Source organism: Ctenocephalides felis, unplaced genomic scaffold, assembly GCF_003426905.1.
Source record: "Ctenocephalides felis isolate EL2017-DRISC unplaced genomic scaffold, ASM342690v1 CF-g0.4_SCAFFOLD_01604, whole genome shotgun sequence".
NCBI classification, from domain to species: Eukaryota; Metazoa; Arthropoda; class Insecta; order Siphonaptera; family Pulicidae; genus Ctenocephalides; species Ctenocephalides felis.
Genome location: NW_020537758.1, coordinates 1788464 through 1806096, shown reverse-complemented (window position 1 = coordinate 1806096; position 17633 = coordinate 1788464). Strand labels below are relative to the sequence as shown.

General features: G+C 29.6%; 1 protein-coding gene across 1 annotated transcript in view; it reads left to right on the top strand.

Annotated features, from left to right (window-relative positions):
* Positions 1 to 17302, top strand: part of LOC113372759 (somatostatin receptor type 1-like) — a 52787-nt gene extending 35485 nt beyond the window's left edge. Inside the window, exons 4-12 of the mRNA XM_026613102.1 lie at positions 1784 to 1905; positions 4223 to 4346; positions 4439 to 4522; positions 7789 to 8302; positions 10281 to 10506; positions 10978 to 11072; positions 11383 to 11460; positions 16895 to 17018; positions 17179 to 17302. Coding sequence (XP_026468887.1) covers positions 1784 to 1905; positions 4223 to 4346; positions 4439 to 4522; positions 7789 to 8302; positions 10281 to 10506; positions 10978 to 11072; positions 11383 to 11460; positions 16895 to 17018; positions 17179 to 17188 — 1377 coding nt within the window. The 3' untranslated portion in view covers positions 17189 to 17302. The remainder of the gene's footprint in view (positions 1 to 1783; positions 1906 to 4222; positions 4347 to 4438; positions 4523 to 7788; positions 8303 to 10280; positions 10507 to 10977; positions 11073 to 11382; positions 11461 to 16894; positions 17019 to 17178) is intronic.
* The last annotated feature ends 331 nt before the right edge of the window (positions 17303 to 17633 follow it).

Sequence of the window (17633 nt, the reverse complement as noted above, 5' to 3'; positions counted from 1 at the left end):
TTTATATAGATTAGCATGTGAAACATTGCTTCTGAGAAAAAATGACAAAATATATGATGGTTAGTTCTTCAGATAAAAGTGAAATTTGTTATTTCCACTGAATAATTTTGAATTTAAATTATTTATCCATATATTTATATAGTCCATTATGCGTTTAAATATTTTTTTTAAATTTAAGTAAAAAAAGTTATAATTTTATAAAATCATCAAGAAATGCAATTTTTATTCATTTCAAAACAATTATGGAAAAACTTGGGGCAATTGTGTCATTATTTTTCACTGTGGTCCTAGAAATGTTAATTCATGTTTAAGGTTCTAAAGTTTAAATAAACAAAAGTAAAAAAAATTAACCACAATAACCAAAAAATGGTCACATTTTGACCAAAGCTCTAGGTTGCACTTAAAAGCTCATAATTTTTAAACAATGCGTGATAAATTATTTTAACTTTTTTGTTAAGATGTTTCGGCTTTTCGTTGAGTTCTGGGACACCCAGTGTATGTATATACATGTTTACTATGTAGGTGTGTGTGTATGGAATTAAGTTTAATAAATGTGCAATTCAGTTTGGCCCATGTAAGAATGGAATCGCGTAATCGACCGTGAATATTCGATCTGAAGAGGCAGATTATGGAACGAACGAACGAACGAACGAAGCCCCCAAAGCCCCCCAGGGCGGTGGCAGAATTTCCATTATTATATCGACACATACACACACACACATATTTATATATTTTCATGTGTATATATACATATGAATTACAGTACAAAAACTATCGAAGCAATCCCATTTAAATCCTGAATGGGTTTCAAAGAGTAACTACATAGAAATTGCTCGAAGAAAATAATTGTTACCATTGGAAAAATAATTTAGATATTTATCTGTACTTGAAGTGCACTTTTTTATTTATTAGTAAATTAAATCAAAATAGGGAAAAGTCTGAATAAATGGATAAAGTAATAATTTTAATGATTTTTTTGGTACAAGGAGTATTTGGAGTTGATTTATTTATATACGTGTAAACTTACCGTAGGGTAAGTTTTAGTAATCGCAAATAAATCGAAAATGAAAATTTTTATATATTTTTTTGAAGAGGTTTTTGAACATTTTGGCATATATTAGAAAACTTAATGTATGTGTGTGTATATATATATATATATATGTATGTTTGGATATTTATACGGTTCGAACAAATTTCAAAATCATCAGAAATTTTTCTTTTTCAAAATTTTCAAAAATATACAAAGTTTTTATATACTTCAAATACCTAATATATTTCATATGCGTTATTCTACTCGTGAAAAATATATCCTCAGATGGATTCATTCAACATTTCTTCTTAATGTAAACATTTTCAAGTGTTTTATGTGATAAGATCGTGGCTATAGAATATATGATAAAATATACAGTATTTATAATTATTTAATTGAAAATATTTAAAACAATTGTAATATTTATTGATTACTGAATTTTTTCCCTCGAGTATTTAATTCTGGTACGGAAAGTTTCAGCAATTTGCCTTAAGGCACGATGCCATACACTACTAGTGTAAATAAATATTAAAAAAACTGCTGTGTAAGTGTAATAGTTTCTAATGACAATTAAAATTTATATATAAAAAAATTCTTGAACAGAAACAAACACCAGAGCTTTAAAAAGAAAACTTTTTACATTTTTCATGCTTTTTCATGCTTTTACATGCTTTTGTAATTTTAAAATTTGATGTATGTATATGTTATTATTTTAGATTTATCGAGTAGTATATTTGTTTCTTTTTATTTCAGATTGCAAAACTATTTTCCTACACGTGGGCTCTGGGTTTATTTTTATGCAAATCGGTGCATTATATGCAGAATGTTTCTGCAATTTGCTCAGTACTCACTTTGACTGCAATGAGCATAGAAAGGTAAGCAAAAATGATATATATATATATATATATATATATATATATATAAATAGCTTGAAATTTTTTCAACATTGAAACATATTTGACTAGTGGTGTATGGCATCGTGCCTGAAGGCAAAGTGCTGGAACTTCCAGTACCGTAACGAAATGTTTTCAAATAGATTGTAAATATTGTAACATTGTCTAATATTTATAAGAATTATATAAACTGATTGCAAAGTTGAAATTATTTATTTAAAGTATATAAGTAAGCTTTAGAACTTTAAAATTAAAGAGCCAGATTTAAAATTAAATCTAAATCATTTTCGATATGCAAAAAAACAATTTTTTTAGAAAAAAAAACTCAATTGTTTTGTCAACACAGTAAGTTTTTTAAATCATTCAAATCGGGTGCTTAGTTCTCTCAAAAACTACCATTTTTGTTCATTTAGCTCTGCATCTTTGAAATGGCTGGACCTACATTTACAAAAACTAATCACCACTTTTCTCAATCATTACAAATTGAATATATAAAATCCGTGTACAGATATCTTTGAAAATTTCATAAAAATAAAACCACAAAAACTTAGTGAAAAAATTATGAAATTTTCAAAGATATCTATCCACCGATTTTTTCACTAAGTTTTGTGGTTTTATTTTCATGAAAAACTCGACTTCTATTTTCTGCACTCTTTGCTCGGATTTCCGTATCTCCTGGACCTGCCTTTACCAAAAACTAATCAGCACATCTTCCTATCAATAAGAATCGAATGTTATTTGAATGATTCAAATCGGTTGATCCGTGCGGCCGAAAACGTGGACGAAAAAATGCGGACACACAAAACACACACACACATCCATTTTTTTTTGAGGAATGACAAAACGTTTAGAAACCTCTGAAACGTGAAGATATGCAAAAAAATTCAATTTAGATTTTCGGTGTATTACCTTACCCTATAAGTTAAGAAGTTAATAAATTAAGGAAAAAACATTTTTTTAGTTATACGTTTCGACACTTGATGTGTGTCATCATGCAGTAATCACCAGATCAAAAGCGAACGAAATTTAATGAAAATTTAAATGTAATGTCAATTGACATTGGTTTTGTCTCTTTTACAAGTTACACAGTATGATTTTTTCTATTATTCATTTAAATATTATAATAGTAATAATTCTTATTTTTCTAATAATTATGGTTTTGCAATAAATTCAGTCAAAACATTTAATTTTTTTAAGATGTATAAGTTTCATGCTTTTGACCTGGTGATTACTGAATGATGACATACATTCTCATACCTTTTATTATTGTTTTTTATCATTATTATTGTTTTTTATCATTATTATTGTTTTCCTTCAATTTTTTTACATATTTATTTAGTTTTAATTTTTATATTGATTGCCACTGAATGAAGGTTAAGATGCTAGCAGAAACGTATGGATTTTAAATAAATTTCTAAAAACTCTCATTCTATTTTTTATTGATGTAACGCCCGATTTTTAAACTCAAATAAAATATATTATATGAACCTTAATTTAAAGACCATTCAAATAAAATATATAATATATATTATAGATATATATTATATTCTATCTTAATTGGCTGTTTGTTTCAGTAATGAATGATTTTGCTAAAATGACCGGAAAATTATTGTCTAATGAAACGAAAAACGATAAATCACAGACGTTTCATTCATGTTTCATATCGATTTCTTATATACATACACACACATATATATATATATATATATATATATACATATAATATCGTTACTACTAGATATTTCCATCAACTGCGTATAATTCAGTCAATTCACTAATAGTTATATAATAGTTACTTCCATGTCGATTATTAGTTATTTGTTATGTAACATCAAATCGTTTCAAATTGTTCGAAAGCCCTTTCACATCGATTTTAATTAATAATTTCAAACAGTTATTTCATATAAAAAGCTGAAAAACTTTGTGATAAACTATATTCATGAAGGTCTGTTTAAATTTTATATTCATTATGAGAGAAGAGAATTTCTAGTACATAATTTCCATCGTTCGTGGTTATTATGTTAAACTTATTGCACGAGTCAATTTTTTATTTTCAATTAAGATTAGAAAGTTTAAAAATACCGAATAGTTTTAGAAATCATAATGATACAGCTTTTTAATTAATATAATACAAAAATATCCAAAATGATTCGTAGTGTGGGCATATATGTATTTTTTATAATCTTATAAAAAGTTATAAAATATATATGAAAATAAAAATAAATTAAGAATTTTGAGAATGAACTAATTCTTTATACTAATTTCAATTAATTATAATTTAAATTTATATTTTTCCCAGATATTACGCCATCGTCCACCCCATGAAAGCCCGATACATTTGCACAGTAAGTCAAGCCAGAAGAATAATTGCAGGCATATGGTTAGCATCACTTTTGCTAGCCATACCAATACTTTTTGCACAGGTAATTTACACAAACGAGAACTTTAATGTGTGCCTTAAATAAATAAAATATAAAAATCGGGATTTTTGTAATTTTTACCCGATTTTTCTAAGGTGCAAATGCAAGTGGGCGAGAAATTCAAGGCGTACTGGTGCGTCCGCGATTGGGACAACGTTACTCTATGGAGAGCCTACGAGGTAAGGGTAAAGGAAATTTATTGTTATTTAATTAATTTTGAAAGAATAGAAGCAATTTTTGGTCAAATTTGTACAAAATTTAATACTCTATAATATTCTTTAACATTATATAACCATACAACAACTCGGTGTACTTTAAAATTGACTTCAAAAGTGTAAAATTTATATGAATGCTCCAAAAGTACATTTATGTTTTGCACGCTTTGTAAATAAAAAACCATTCGGTTGATATAAATTATTTGTGAGAAAAAATTATTCAAATTTTAACGATCTATATATTTTTCTAATATCTAAAGACTCTACAACAACTCGGTATACTTTCAAATTGCAAAAACGTTTACCAGATTCGCTTTTTCAATTGCAAACTGCATCTTCAACCGTGCATTGATTTATGATATCCCTTGTAACTTTTATACCGTTTGTTTAATATAAATAAAATATTTGACAAATTTGTTTAAAATTAAATAATCTTTAATATCTTTTAATATTATGGTACCCTACAGCAACTCGGTGTATTTTAAAATGACGACTGAAAATGCATAACTTTTTAATCCTTATTCAAGTATAGTTGCAATGATGATTTAGCAATGCAACTCGTTGGCGCATTTATTTATTAAATTTGTTTTAACTTTTAAACGGTTTGTTTGTATTAAAATATATAATATTAATAAATATTAGAAAACTTTATAGAAAATTAAACAGTTGATAAAATTTTCTGACATTATAATACCCTATAGCAACTCTGTATACTTATAAATAGACATTATGAATGTAAATAAGCGCGCGCTCAGTTTTTTTATGAATTAATGCATTTATTTGTTATTTGTCTTGTAACTTTTAAACAGTTCATGTAAAATACATAAAATATTTAGTAAATTTGTACAAAATTAAATAAATCATAGTTATAATAAATGCCATTTCAATTTTAAATTTATCTTAGTATTCTGCATCAAAATAAATCACAAGTCCATCCTTCCCATTTTTTATAATTTATTCTAATTTATTTCGCGTCTACTGCGAACAAAATTATAATTCAAGAATATAAATCTGAAGATAAAGTGCATAGTGTTTGCAAAAACATCATTTCTCTTGTTTAACATTGAAAAACGACTTTTGAGTAGGTAGGTCGAGGGATTATTATTCGATCAATATTAATAATAGTATTATTTAGTATAAGACAACAGATATAAATAATGAAAAAAATATCGTTTTGTAAATGTTTGAATTTGCTGTTTACTCGGAAGAGGAAGGACATCGCGAGGCTAAAATACATAAAATAAATAAAATGAAAGAAAATCAATGAGAAAAAGGATTTTAAGAGTTTGCCGAGGATAAATAATAAGTTCAATTAAATACTACAAATATTTGTTAAACAATAAAAATATATTGGAGTTAGTAAAATAATTTTTACGTTTTGTACAGAAGGATTTAGGTTTCTGAATGCAAAGACACAAAAAATTTAAGACAATTTTAGCAAAACCATCTATTTTCAGTTAGATACGGTGAAACTAGATAAAATTTACAATATTTTCTATGGAACACTTTTATATACTCCGATATAAAAGTTTTATTTAATTAATTTGAAAATATTCAGAACAATTGTGATTTTGCATAGATCAATTACGGTACGGGAAGTTCCAGCAATTCGCCTTAAGACACAATGCCATGCACCACTAGTTTATATATTAACTTCCAAAAAAATCGAGAATATAAAATTTTATATATCTGTACGTTTCAGAGGTTTCTGAACATTTTGGCATACCTTAGAAAAAATGGATGTCTGTGTGTGTATGTGTGTGCGGATACAGTTTTTCGTCAACCGATTTGAATAACTCAAAAAACATTCGATTCCTACCGGTAAAGAGACGTAATAGTTTTTGGCAATGGCAGGACTCGCTGTTTCGGAAATACGGGACAAAAAGTGCCAGAAATGGCAATTTTATGAGTCAAAAAAAGGGAAACTTTTGACCAAAAAATCAAAATTATAAAATAATCTCAAATTTGTTTGAATTTCTTCAAAAACTTCAACATTTAAAAAAATCTATCCTTCATCAATTTTTTCAAAATTTTTAAAAAGCTCATTATTTTCAAAAATTTCAAAAATACTTAATATATATTTAATAAAATAATTTCAAATTTGTTTGAATGTCTTCAAAAATATGAAGATTTAAAAAAAAATCGATATTTTTTCAAATTTTTCAAGATTTTCAAAAAAGTTCATTTTTTTTCAAAAATATCAATATCAGCAAAAAAATTTTTTTCACAATTATAGAGCTTTTGAAAATGTTAAATTACATTAAGGAAAGTTCTTGCAATTAGCACCACTAGTTAACTTCCCATAGGGCAAGTTATAATAATCGCAAAAAAATCGAAAATGAAAATTTTTATATATCTTTACGTTTCAAAATCTTCTGAACATTTTGTCATACCTTAGAAAAAATGGATGTATGTGTGTGTGTGTGTGTGCGGATACAAATTTTGTCGACGATTTCGGGAACACGGATCAACCGATTTGAATAATTCAACAAACATTCGATTCGTATTGATAAGGAGACGTGCTGATTAGTTTTTGGCGAAGGCAGGTCTAGCCGTTCCGAAGATACGGGGCAAAAAGTGCCGAAAACGGTAACTCCGTTTTTAAGAGAACGGAGGTCCGATTAGAATAATTCAAAAAACATTTTACTTGTATTGACAAGATGAAGAATTGATCAAATTTTCATGTAGCGGTTTCGGAGATCTAGCAAAAAAATGAGCCATTTGGTGGTCAAAAATGACCATTAGACATATGCACATTAAATTATCAGATATTTTATAGAGATTTTAACAATAAGTATAAATTTTGTTTACATTCCTATGGGTTCCGTACTAATGTTTATGCGTTAGACGGCGACGACCTACGCGCTTCGATATTTCGTCTTTATGTAGTTAAAGCAGTACGATTGCTTTGAAAAAAAGTTTAGAATTTTCAAAATATTTCAAAATAAATTTAAGATAGAATGATTTAATATGGTTCGAAATTTTATTAAAAGTTTCATATCATTGATCAACTTTTATTGATTATTATTGATTATTTTTAATTATTCGAATTTTGAATTGTGGTACGGGAAGTTCCAGCAATTTGCCTTAAGGCACGTTGCCGTAATTGCCTAAAGACAGAATTCCACTTACAGCTAGTTAAGTAGATTATTTGCAAATTTCTGAAAATTCGAGCAACTTGCCTCAAGGCAAAATGCTATTTACAGCAATATTTATTTTTATTATTTCAGATCTACATGCTAGTCCTCGTCCTCCTGGCTCCGACGGCTGCGATGTCCCTATGCTACGCCGCTATCTGTTGCGAAATCTGGAAAGTGACCGAGCGAAGACACCGGATGACCGGAGGCCGCCAGATGGACCCCCGAATTCAATCCTCGGCGGGGCGACCCATAGGCGGCGAAATAACATCCTGCGGGAAAGTAAATTATCAGGAAGAAGATTCAGGACTTTTGAAACAAGATGATAAAAATGATGGTGATAAAAAGGATGATTCCAATAAGTCCAACAACAATTCCGGCAATGATCAGTCTGAAGATGTCGGTGCCAGCAAGGATGTTTCTCCCAATGAGAACGCAAATAGTTTTAATAGCAAGTCGTATAATTTAGTCTGTGATAACGGGGAAGTTACTTCTGCAGCAGGGTTTTATAATAATTGTACCGACAATTCGGTAGCGGATGATAGTTTAGTGGAAAATGGATTGGGGGATCCTAAGAACTATATTGTTATGCAAAAATTACACAAAGGTGAGTGATGTATATATTATATAGTGCAGTAAACGGAGAGGCAAAAAGGCTATAACTTTTGAATTTTATTACTGTGCTCCGAATTGAATGAAATTTTGGAATTAGGTTCAAAAAGTGAAAACAATTCGGATGACACCCCTTCTCAATTGTGTAATTACATTTTTTCAAAATAACGCCGGAAATCGATAGATGAACTAATTATAAGAAAAAAAATGTCTTTTATAGTTTTTCAAATAAACTAATACTTTTCAAATTACTAGTAACTAAACATTCATATATTTTTGGCGTTTTTCTTCGTTTTTTTGCAAATATCTCCTAAAATATACATTTTTACGAAAATCATGTAAATGAACAAAATAATGTCAATAAAAATCTTAATAAATCGGTGTTACATAAAGTATTCTAGGAAAGCAAAGCAAATTGGAAAAAAAAGTTTTTATAAAATCGTGAGTTTTCTGAAAATAGTTTGTACTAAAGTAGTGAATCTGCTAAAATCCATTAAGATGTGTATAATGAAGTGAATTCTAGATGGAATGTGAATTACTTTAATTCTGGTGGAAATTTCGCTCATTAAACCATATGATTTGAAAGAAAAAAACTTTGTATATACTTCTTATTTGCATGATAGCTGACTCATTTTACACGCAAAAAACTTGTAACAGCACTCATTTTAAATAATATTGAGCACTATAAAACCCAATTTCACCGAAATGCATAAAATGTAAAACCTCGACACTAGATGGCTTTAAATACAACAATTAAATCTTGAACGAAATAAAAAATCAACTTTGCTCTTTCAAATCTTGCTTAATATTTTTCCTAGAGCACTTTATGTAATACCGATTTATTAAGATTTTTATTGACAATATTTTGTTCATTACATGATTTTCATTAAAATGTATATTTCAGGAGATATTTGCAAAAAAACAAAAAAAAACGCCTGAAATATATGAATCTTTAGTGGCCAGTAACTTGAAAAGTATTAGTTTTTTTGAAAAACTATAAAAGACATTTTAACTTCCCGTAGGGTAAGTTATTGTAATGGGCCGAAAATCGGAATTGAAAATTTTTACATTTCTCGACGTTTTAAAAGTTTCTGAACGTTTTGGCATACTTCAGAAAAAATGGATGTGTGTGTGTGTGTGTATGTATGTATGGATACAAATTTCCAGTCACGTTTTCGGGCGCACGGATCAACCGATTTGAATGGTTCAAAAAACATTCGATTCCTATTGATAGGGAAAAGAACTAATTAGTTTTTGGCGAAGGCAGGTCTAGCCGTTTCGGAGATACGGAGCAACAAGCGCAAAAAATAGAAATCGACTTTTTGAGAGAACGGAGTATCCGATTTGAATGATCTAAAAAACATTCAATTAGTAATGATTGGGAGAAGTGTTTATTAGTTTTTGGCAAAGGCAGGCCCAGCCATTTCGAAGATACGGAGCTAAATATGTAAAAAATGGCAGTTTTTGAGAGAACTAAGAGTCCGATTTAAATGATTCAAAGAACTTTCTACTTGTCTTAAGAAAATAATTGATTTTGGAAAAAAAAACTGTATAATTTTTTTTTTTAGTTTTTTTTGTATATCGAAAATAATTACAATAATGTTACAATATTTATAATAATCTATTTAAAAACATTCAGTACTCCTCGAACATTTTGTTACGGTACGGGAAGTTCCAGCAATTTGCCTTAAGGCACGATGCCATACACCCCACTAGTTTTTCTTATAATTTGTTCTTCTATCGATTTCCGACGTTATTTTGAAAAAATTTAATTACACAATTGAGAAGGGGTGTCATCCGAATTGTTTTCACTTTTGAACTTGAGGGTAAGATGAACCTAATTCCAAAATTTCATTCAACGCACAGTAAAAAAATTCAGACCTAAAACGCTCTGTTTACTGCACTAATATTCTCAAATATAAAACAGCAGGTTGAGGTATGCTACTCTTCTTTACATCTCTGTCATTTACCAGGTAAAGTGAAGAGGCGCCGAATCGGTCCCAGGACCTCCAGCTCCGAACAGAAGATGGTCAGACAGGTGATACACATGCTGTCGGTGGTTGTTACCCTTTTCGCGGTCTGCTGGTCTCCGTTGCTGGTGGACAATGTTATGACCTCTTTTGGCCTTGGATCTCCGGTCAGACAGGGACCCAACAAGCACTGGCACACCGCGTTCCATCTCATGGCCTATTTCAACAGGTAGGGAAATAAGAAACAGGTAAAGGATAATGGATACCTTTTCTAGAGATTAGGGGAATTATAATAAAAGATAATATTATAATAGATACCGAAAGACAGGCGGCATCTAGGTATTGGAGATGGTTTGTGTTCCGGATTTTACGATTTTTAAAACAGGAATCTTTTGTGAACTCAAGCACTATAGAAGCAAGTTTCAAATGTATGAGATACATTTTAAATAACTAATTCATTTAGTAGTCATGTTGGAGTAATATAACTAAAATGTTTACAAAAACAATTTATATGGCAAAGAACTATGACGTAATTTACCTATAATCCGGCTGTACTAAATTAGACTACATCAATTTTCTTGTATTAACATCTTATTTGTGCATTTATTTACTGTATTCCATGTAATTTTTAAAGGACTTAATATGAATATGAATTTAATTTTTGGTATATAGAAAATTAATTATAATAAAATTTTTTTAGCTGTATAAATCCGATTGTCTACGGGTTTATGTCAAAAAGCTTTCGAGACAGTTTTGCTTTGACTTTGTGCTGCAGCTCAAAAGGCGCAAAAGGAGGTAAATATTAAAAAAAAAACAAATATATCCAAAATTTATATAAATATTATTATCAGAGATATAAATTACTGATTAAAACATAAAGACTGATTAAAATATAAATATTTAGAAATATTTAGACAGAAGACATTAAAAAAAAATAGATTTATAGAAGAAAAACTAATAAAAATATATACTATAGAAAAAATATTTAACGTCCTTGGTTATAAGATTGTATTCCAAAATTTTCGAATAAATTTAAATTTAGAAAAGAAATTTTTAGAGATGGATTTGATGAAGATGAATTTTTACTAAATGTATTAATTTTTAGTAAGAAGAGATAAAAGCAGAAATTGGAGCAGTAAGAGCAGCAAAAAGCAGCGCGATAGAACACTCATTAGAGAATTTGGTGAGTTTATAAATTATATATATATAATTACTCTACCACTTATATATATAATTATATATATATATATATGGAAAAAAAACAAGTGCATGTCAGATTGAATTTTACGGTTTATTAAAATTGCATGAAAAGCTTACAAAAGTGTACAGATAATTAAATAATTGCTTACAAAAAACCATACATAATCGAGACTCTAATGTGCGTTTGTGGAATCAAAAAAATGTCTTACATTTCAATCAAGATATAGAAGCGAATATGGAATCGGACAGTAAACCATCAGAAATCCCAAAACTACGAAAGACCGTTATTGGATCCAGCAAATACAGCAAGATACCTCGCGAAGAAGGTCGGACCAATATGTTTACATCGGAAAAGGTCTCGCTGCGTTCAACTTCATCAGTTTCTGACTCAAGACAGGAAGTAATATCATCTAGTAATAGTGCATCTACAAGCCTCACTCAACCACATTCTGATGTCAAGAAACCTCCTAATTCATGGCAAGTAGTCAATTTCAAAAAAAGAAAAACTTCATTTGAACCATTAGGAATAGATGTCAAAATTCAAAACCGATTTTCGGCCCTTTCAACAATAGAAACAGCTAATGATGACAACTCAGTTAAACCGGCTCCAGTCAGTAAGCCCCCTCCAATATTTATTTATGGAGTTGACGATATCAATGATATGTCTAATCAATTAAATGAAATAATTCCGCACGATCAATATTTCCTGAGAAGTTTAGCTAACAATACATTTAAAATTCTATGTAATTCTGTCGACCATTTTCGAACTTTATCTAGACATCTAAAAGAAACTAATGCCGTATATCATACATATCAATTAAAAGAAGAGAAGGCTTATAGGGTTGTTCTTAGAAATGTACACTTTTCAACAAGCACAGATGCAATTAAATTAGAACTATTAAAACAGGGTCATGTCGTACGTAATATCCTAAATATTAGACATAGAATAACAAAAGAACCTCTTAATATGTTTTTTGTTGATCTGGAACCAAATAGAAATAACAAAAATATTTATAACATTTATAAATTATTCAACTGCATAATACGCGTCGAACCACCGAGAAAGTCCAACAACATTATACAATGCACTCGCTGTCAACTCTTTAATCACACCAAAAAATACTGCAATAGACCATTTGCTTGCCTAAAATGCGGTGACAATCATAATACTATAGCTTGTACCAAAGATCCGAATGCTCCGGCATGTTGTTATTTTTGCGACGGTGCTCATCCAGCTAATTATCGCGGTTGCTCATACTTCCAAAAAATTAAAGAACAAAGAAACAAATCTCCAGTAAATGAATCAGTCATAAATCCAAATCCAAATAACCAAAATTTTAAAAATTCTAATAATTCTAATTCTAATAATAAAATAAACAACATTTCTCCGGCCTTAAATCCAACAATTCAAAATTCATCCTATGCAGACATTGCAAAAAACAATTACTCTGCTTCTAATCATTCACCTTCAAATCCTGATTCTGATTCTCTAGCAACACTTATTTTAGAATTTAAAAATATCTTCAATCAGCTTTTGCAACAGAACACCATAATAATAAATATGTTATCCACGTTAGTCAACAACAAAAGCAATGGCAAAAATAATTAAAATTGCTGAATGGAATGCCAACGGTTTAATACCTCACAAAAATGAAGTAGAATGTTTTTTAAAGTTAAACTTAATAGATATCTTATTAATCTCAGAAACTCACTTCACTGAAAAAAATTACTTCAAAATTTATAACTACACTACTTATAATTCAAATCACCCAAGTGGCAGGGCTCGCGGCGGTTCGGCTATATTAATCAAAAATAATATAAAGCATTTTGTTCTACCAAATATTTCTGATGATTTTCTACAAGCAACTCAAATTTCTGTTGAAACAAATTTATATAATTTTTGTGTTTCTGCTGTTTATTGTCCACCAAGATTCAAAATTTCTTGTGCTCAGTTTTCTTCATTTTTCTCTCAATTAGGTAATAAATTTATCATTGGTGGTGACTTTAATTGTAAACATATTGCCTGGGGTTCTAGACTGACTACAGCCAAAGGAAAGATTCTTCATGCAGCCATAGGGCAAAATAACCTCTCCTTTATTTCAACTTGCAGTCCAACTTATTGGCCTTCTGACCCTACTAAAGTTCCAGACCTTTTAGATTTTTTTATTGTGAAAGGTATTGATCTTTCAAATCTCAATATTGAATCTAGTTACGATCTCTCTTCAGATCATTCTCCAATACTTGTGACGTTTAGCACATTTCCTACTCCAGTTATCAACAATCATATTCTACACAACAATCTTTCTAACTGGATTCAATTCAAATCCATACTTGATTCAAAATTATTTCCAAAATCTAGGCCTACAAGCGTTATTGATATAGAAAATAATATAGATTATTTTTCTGAGATTGTACGTGAAACAACCAAGCAGATCACCCCGAACATTAATCCAAGAAATGATAATCTAATAATTCCGCAAGAGATTAAGAAGCTAATTGCACAGAAACGAAGAGCAAGACGAACCTGGCAACATTCTCATCTACCAACGGATAAGACATCGCTTAATCATCTCAATAACACGCTGAGGAAAAAAATGAAAGAATGGAAGAATTGTACATTCAGGTCGTATATATTGCAGTTAAATAGGTACGATAATTCCATATGGAAACCAATCAGAAACAAAAGAAACCCCTACAACAAAACCCTCCTCTGAAAATAACCAACCAAAACGGATTCATTTGGGCAAAAAGCAACGAAGAAAAAGCGGAGGCATTTGCTGATCATCTAAGTAGCATTTTTAGCGCTCGAAATATTTCCCAGAATAATTTAATTAACAATTTCGTAAATCAACCCATACATTCTACACCGTTAGGACATTTTTCACCAAATGATGTCTTATGTGAAATAAAAAGGATAAAAAATAGATCTTCGCCAGGTATGGATAAAATTACTCCAAAGATGTTAAAAGAATTGCCTACAAAAGGTATCTTATATATAACAAATATTTTCAACGCCATACTTCAATACAATTATTGGCCCACAGCGTGGAAGACTGCAGAAATTATTATGATCGCTAAACCAAACAAAAACCATCACACTGCTAGTTCATACCGTCCTATCAGTCTTTTATCGATTTATCGAAAATTTTAGAGAGACTTTTGTTGCAGAGATTGTCAGAAGATCATCCGAATGATAGTTGGATTCCTCACCATCAGTTTGGCTTCAGAAAAAATCACTCTACAATTCAACAATGCAACAGAACGGTGTCTCGTATTCTTGAAGCCATGAATAGAAAGGAACACAGTGTAGCCGTATTCTTAGATGTCAGTCAGGCTTTCGATAAGGTTTGGCACTCAGGACTCCTATATAAAATCAAAACAACTTTTCCAAACTACTTCAATATCTTAAGCTCATATTTGCTTAATAGAAAATTTAGAATCAAAATTAAAGATGTGACTTCGAGCATCAGAAATATAGAATGCGGGGTACCACAGGGCAGTGTGCTAAGCCCTGTACTTTATCTTCTTTTCACAAACGATATGCCCACAGATGATCTTCTAACCATATGCACTTACGCCGATGACATAGCAATTATTTCATGCAATTCCGATATTAGAACAGCAACTTGTCAGTTACAAAATTATTTATCTAGTCTCGAAAAATGGTTTTTAGATTGGAATATCAAAATCAATATCGAAAAATCTCAGCACATAATTGTTTCTCTAAAACATCACAATAGTCCACCTATCATCATGAACAATTCAATAATTCCACTATGCAATTCTGTTAAATATTTAGGCATGCACATTGATTCGAAATTGACATGGAGAACGCACATTGAATATAAAAAGAAACAAATCCAACTGAAAATAAAAGATTTTTACTGGCTTTTTGGGAGGAAATCTGAAATCTCTCTTGATAACAAGGTACTTTTGTATAAAACTATCATAGTGCCCATTTGGACTTATGGAATCGAACTATGGGGTTGCTCTTGCAAATCTAACATAAACATCATTCAAAGGTGCCAGAATAAAATTCTGCGTATCCTTACTAATGCGCCTTGGTATATTTCGAATTTTCAACGAAATGATCAAGATTAGAAGTTCATCTTTTAACAACAAATTAATCCAGCATACAAATCCTACAATTCAAGCGATTCAGAGACCGATAAGAAGATTGAGCAAGAAATGGCCTTCCGATCTACCAAACTCCTAGCCCAATGTCTGCACGCGTCCTGACGTAGTACGCGGCATACATCATCACGTCATCGTTCATTTATGTTATTATTTTTGTATTACTGTTTTAATTTAATTTTTATTTCAACTTTTTTCATTTTATATTCAATGTATTGCATTTTGTGTTTTTTTGTATTTTTTTTTTTGCTCATATCAATTTTGTAAATAAGACATTAAAGTCTTGATTAACAAAAATAAATTGTAACAAAAAAAAAAAAATATATATATATATATATATATATATATATATAATTACTCTACCACGAACAAAACACAATTTATAGACTCTTTGCACAATCTTGCTTTATTACCTTAGATAGAAATAGTATAAAAAAGAGAAATACTTAATAATATTTCTAAATTTATTTCCAATTATTGTTAGTAAAACTAAATCCGTTTAATAATGTTTCTGAATTTATTTCGACTTAGTAAAACTAAATAAAAACAAAATAAAAACCTAGCCTTACTTTCCAACACGCTGATTGTAGAAAAAACCATAGTCCTAAATTTTCACCCTCACACCTTAGACTTTTATTTCGTATGAATCCTCTACAGAATTGCTCATCAGTAGAGTCCTTTTCATTTTATTTGAGCAAATTTTCAGTTTTCTCGTCAGTAGAGTCGTTTTTCATTTTATTTCAGCAACTTTTCAGTTTATTCGTAAGAGTCTTTCTTATTTCGTTCGAAATACTTTTTAGTTTGCTTAACAGTAAAGTCCTAAAAAAATTTTAGGTTGACTCGTCAGTAGACTCCTTTTTTTCTTGCTCAAATTTCTGGTTGCTCGTCGGTAGAGTCTTTTCGTTTTATTAAAGTAATTTTTCTTAACTTGTTAATTAATTAATTTATAAATTATAGTTATTCAAAATAAATCAATTGAATTGTAAAATAACAAAGTATATCATGAATAAACAGAAAAAAAAATATGTTAGAAATAAATAAAGTATACTGTAGAGGAGAGGTCCTTAAATCATGTGATCTCTTTTTAAGGATTTTTGGATTATTTTTAAAATTCAGGTAAAAGATAAATATACACTCTCGTGATTGTGTCAAACCTCTTTTGGATGAAACCAATTTTTATCTAATTATGAGTTTATCAAGTGCTTTAGGGTCTGTAGTTGCTATGAAGATTTATAGATAAGTTAATTTATTAATTTTTTTCATCTTTTATCTTTTCCTCGCAGATTTGGAATGCTCGATGATGAAAAGGGACAACGATAGCAAACGCGAGCGCGAGAGCCGCGCGAGGGCGAGACAGCAGATTCGCAGAAATAGATCGGTCAGTCAGACAAGGACGACCAGCCTGAGGTCAGATTTGGTATAAGATAAGATTTTAGATAAGAGTAAAAGACATGTGTTAGATATCATCTGATAAATTTGCTAAATGGAGTGAATGGCATTATTATTAAATACTAAGAGTAGTAAGATAAGAGAGTAAGCTCTAATTATATTTTTTTTCTATTTCCAGGTGGACGTGAGAAAAACTCAATTTTGTCAATTGTGAATCGTGACATATCAAAAGGCGAAATGAACACACGACTATGTATAAACTGAGATATTAATTTTGTTTATTTTTAATATTGAGACTTGAGATTAAGTTTTGATGGTTTATATCTATAATATATTTTTATATTATAATATTGAGTACTTAATTGTTAGTTTTGAAGTTATGCATTTAAAAGGCCAAAGGAATTATAGGGTTTAACACTTAACAATTGCCAAATGTTTATATGATAAGTAGATTTGTATAGAATATGTGTAATAATAATTATTGTTAATTAAATACTTGATCTTTCAAAAATATTTGTTTTATTAATATTTATTATAGGTATGTTTATTTTCAGTGAGTCAGGTTTTTAATTTAAATGCATGAAAAAAGTTTAGTTTCCCGAATTTGACAAAAGACTTTCCCATCAATACCAT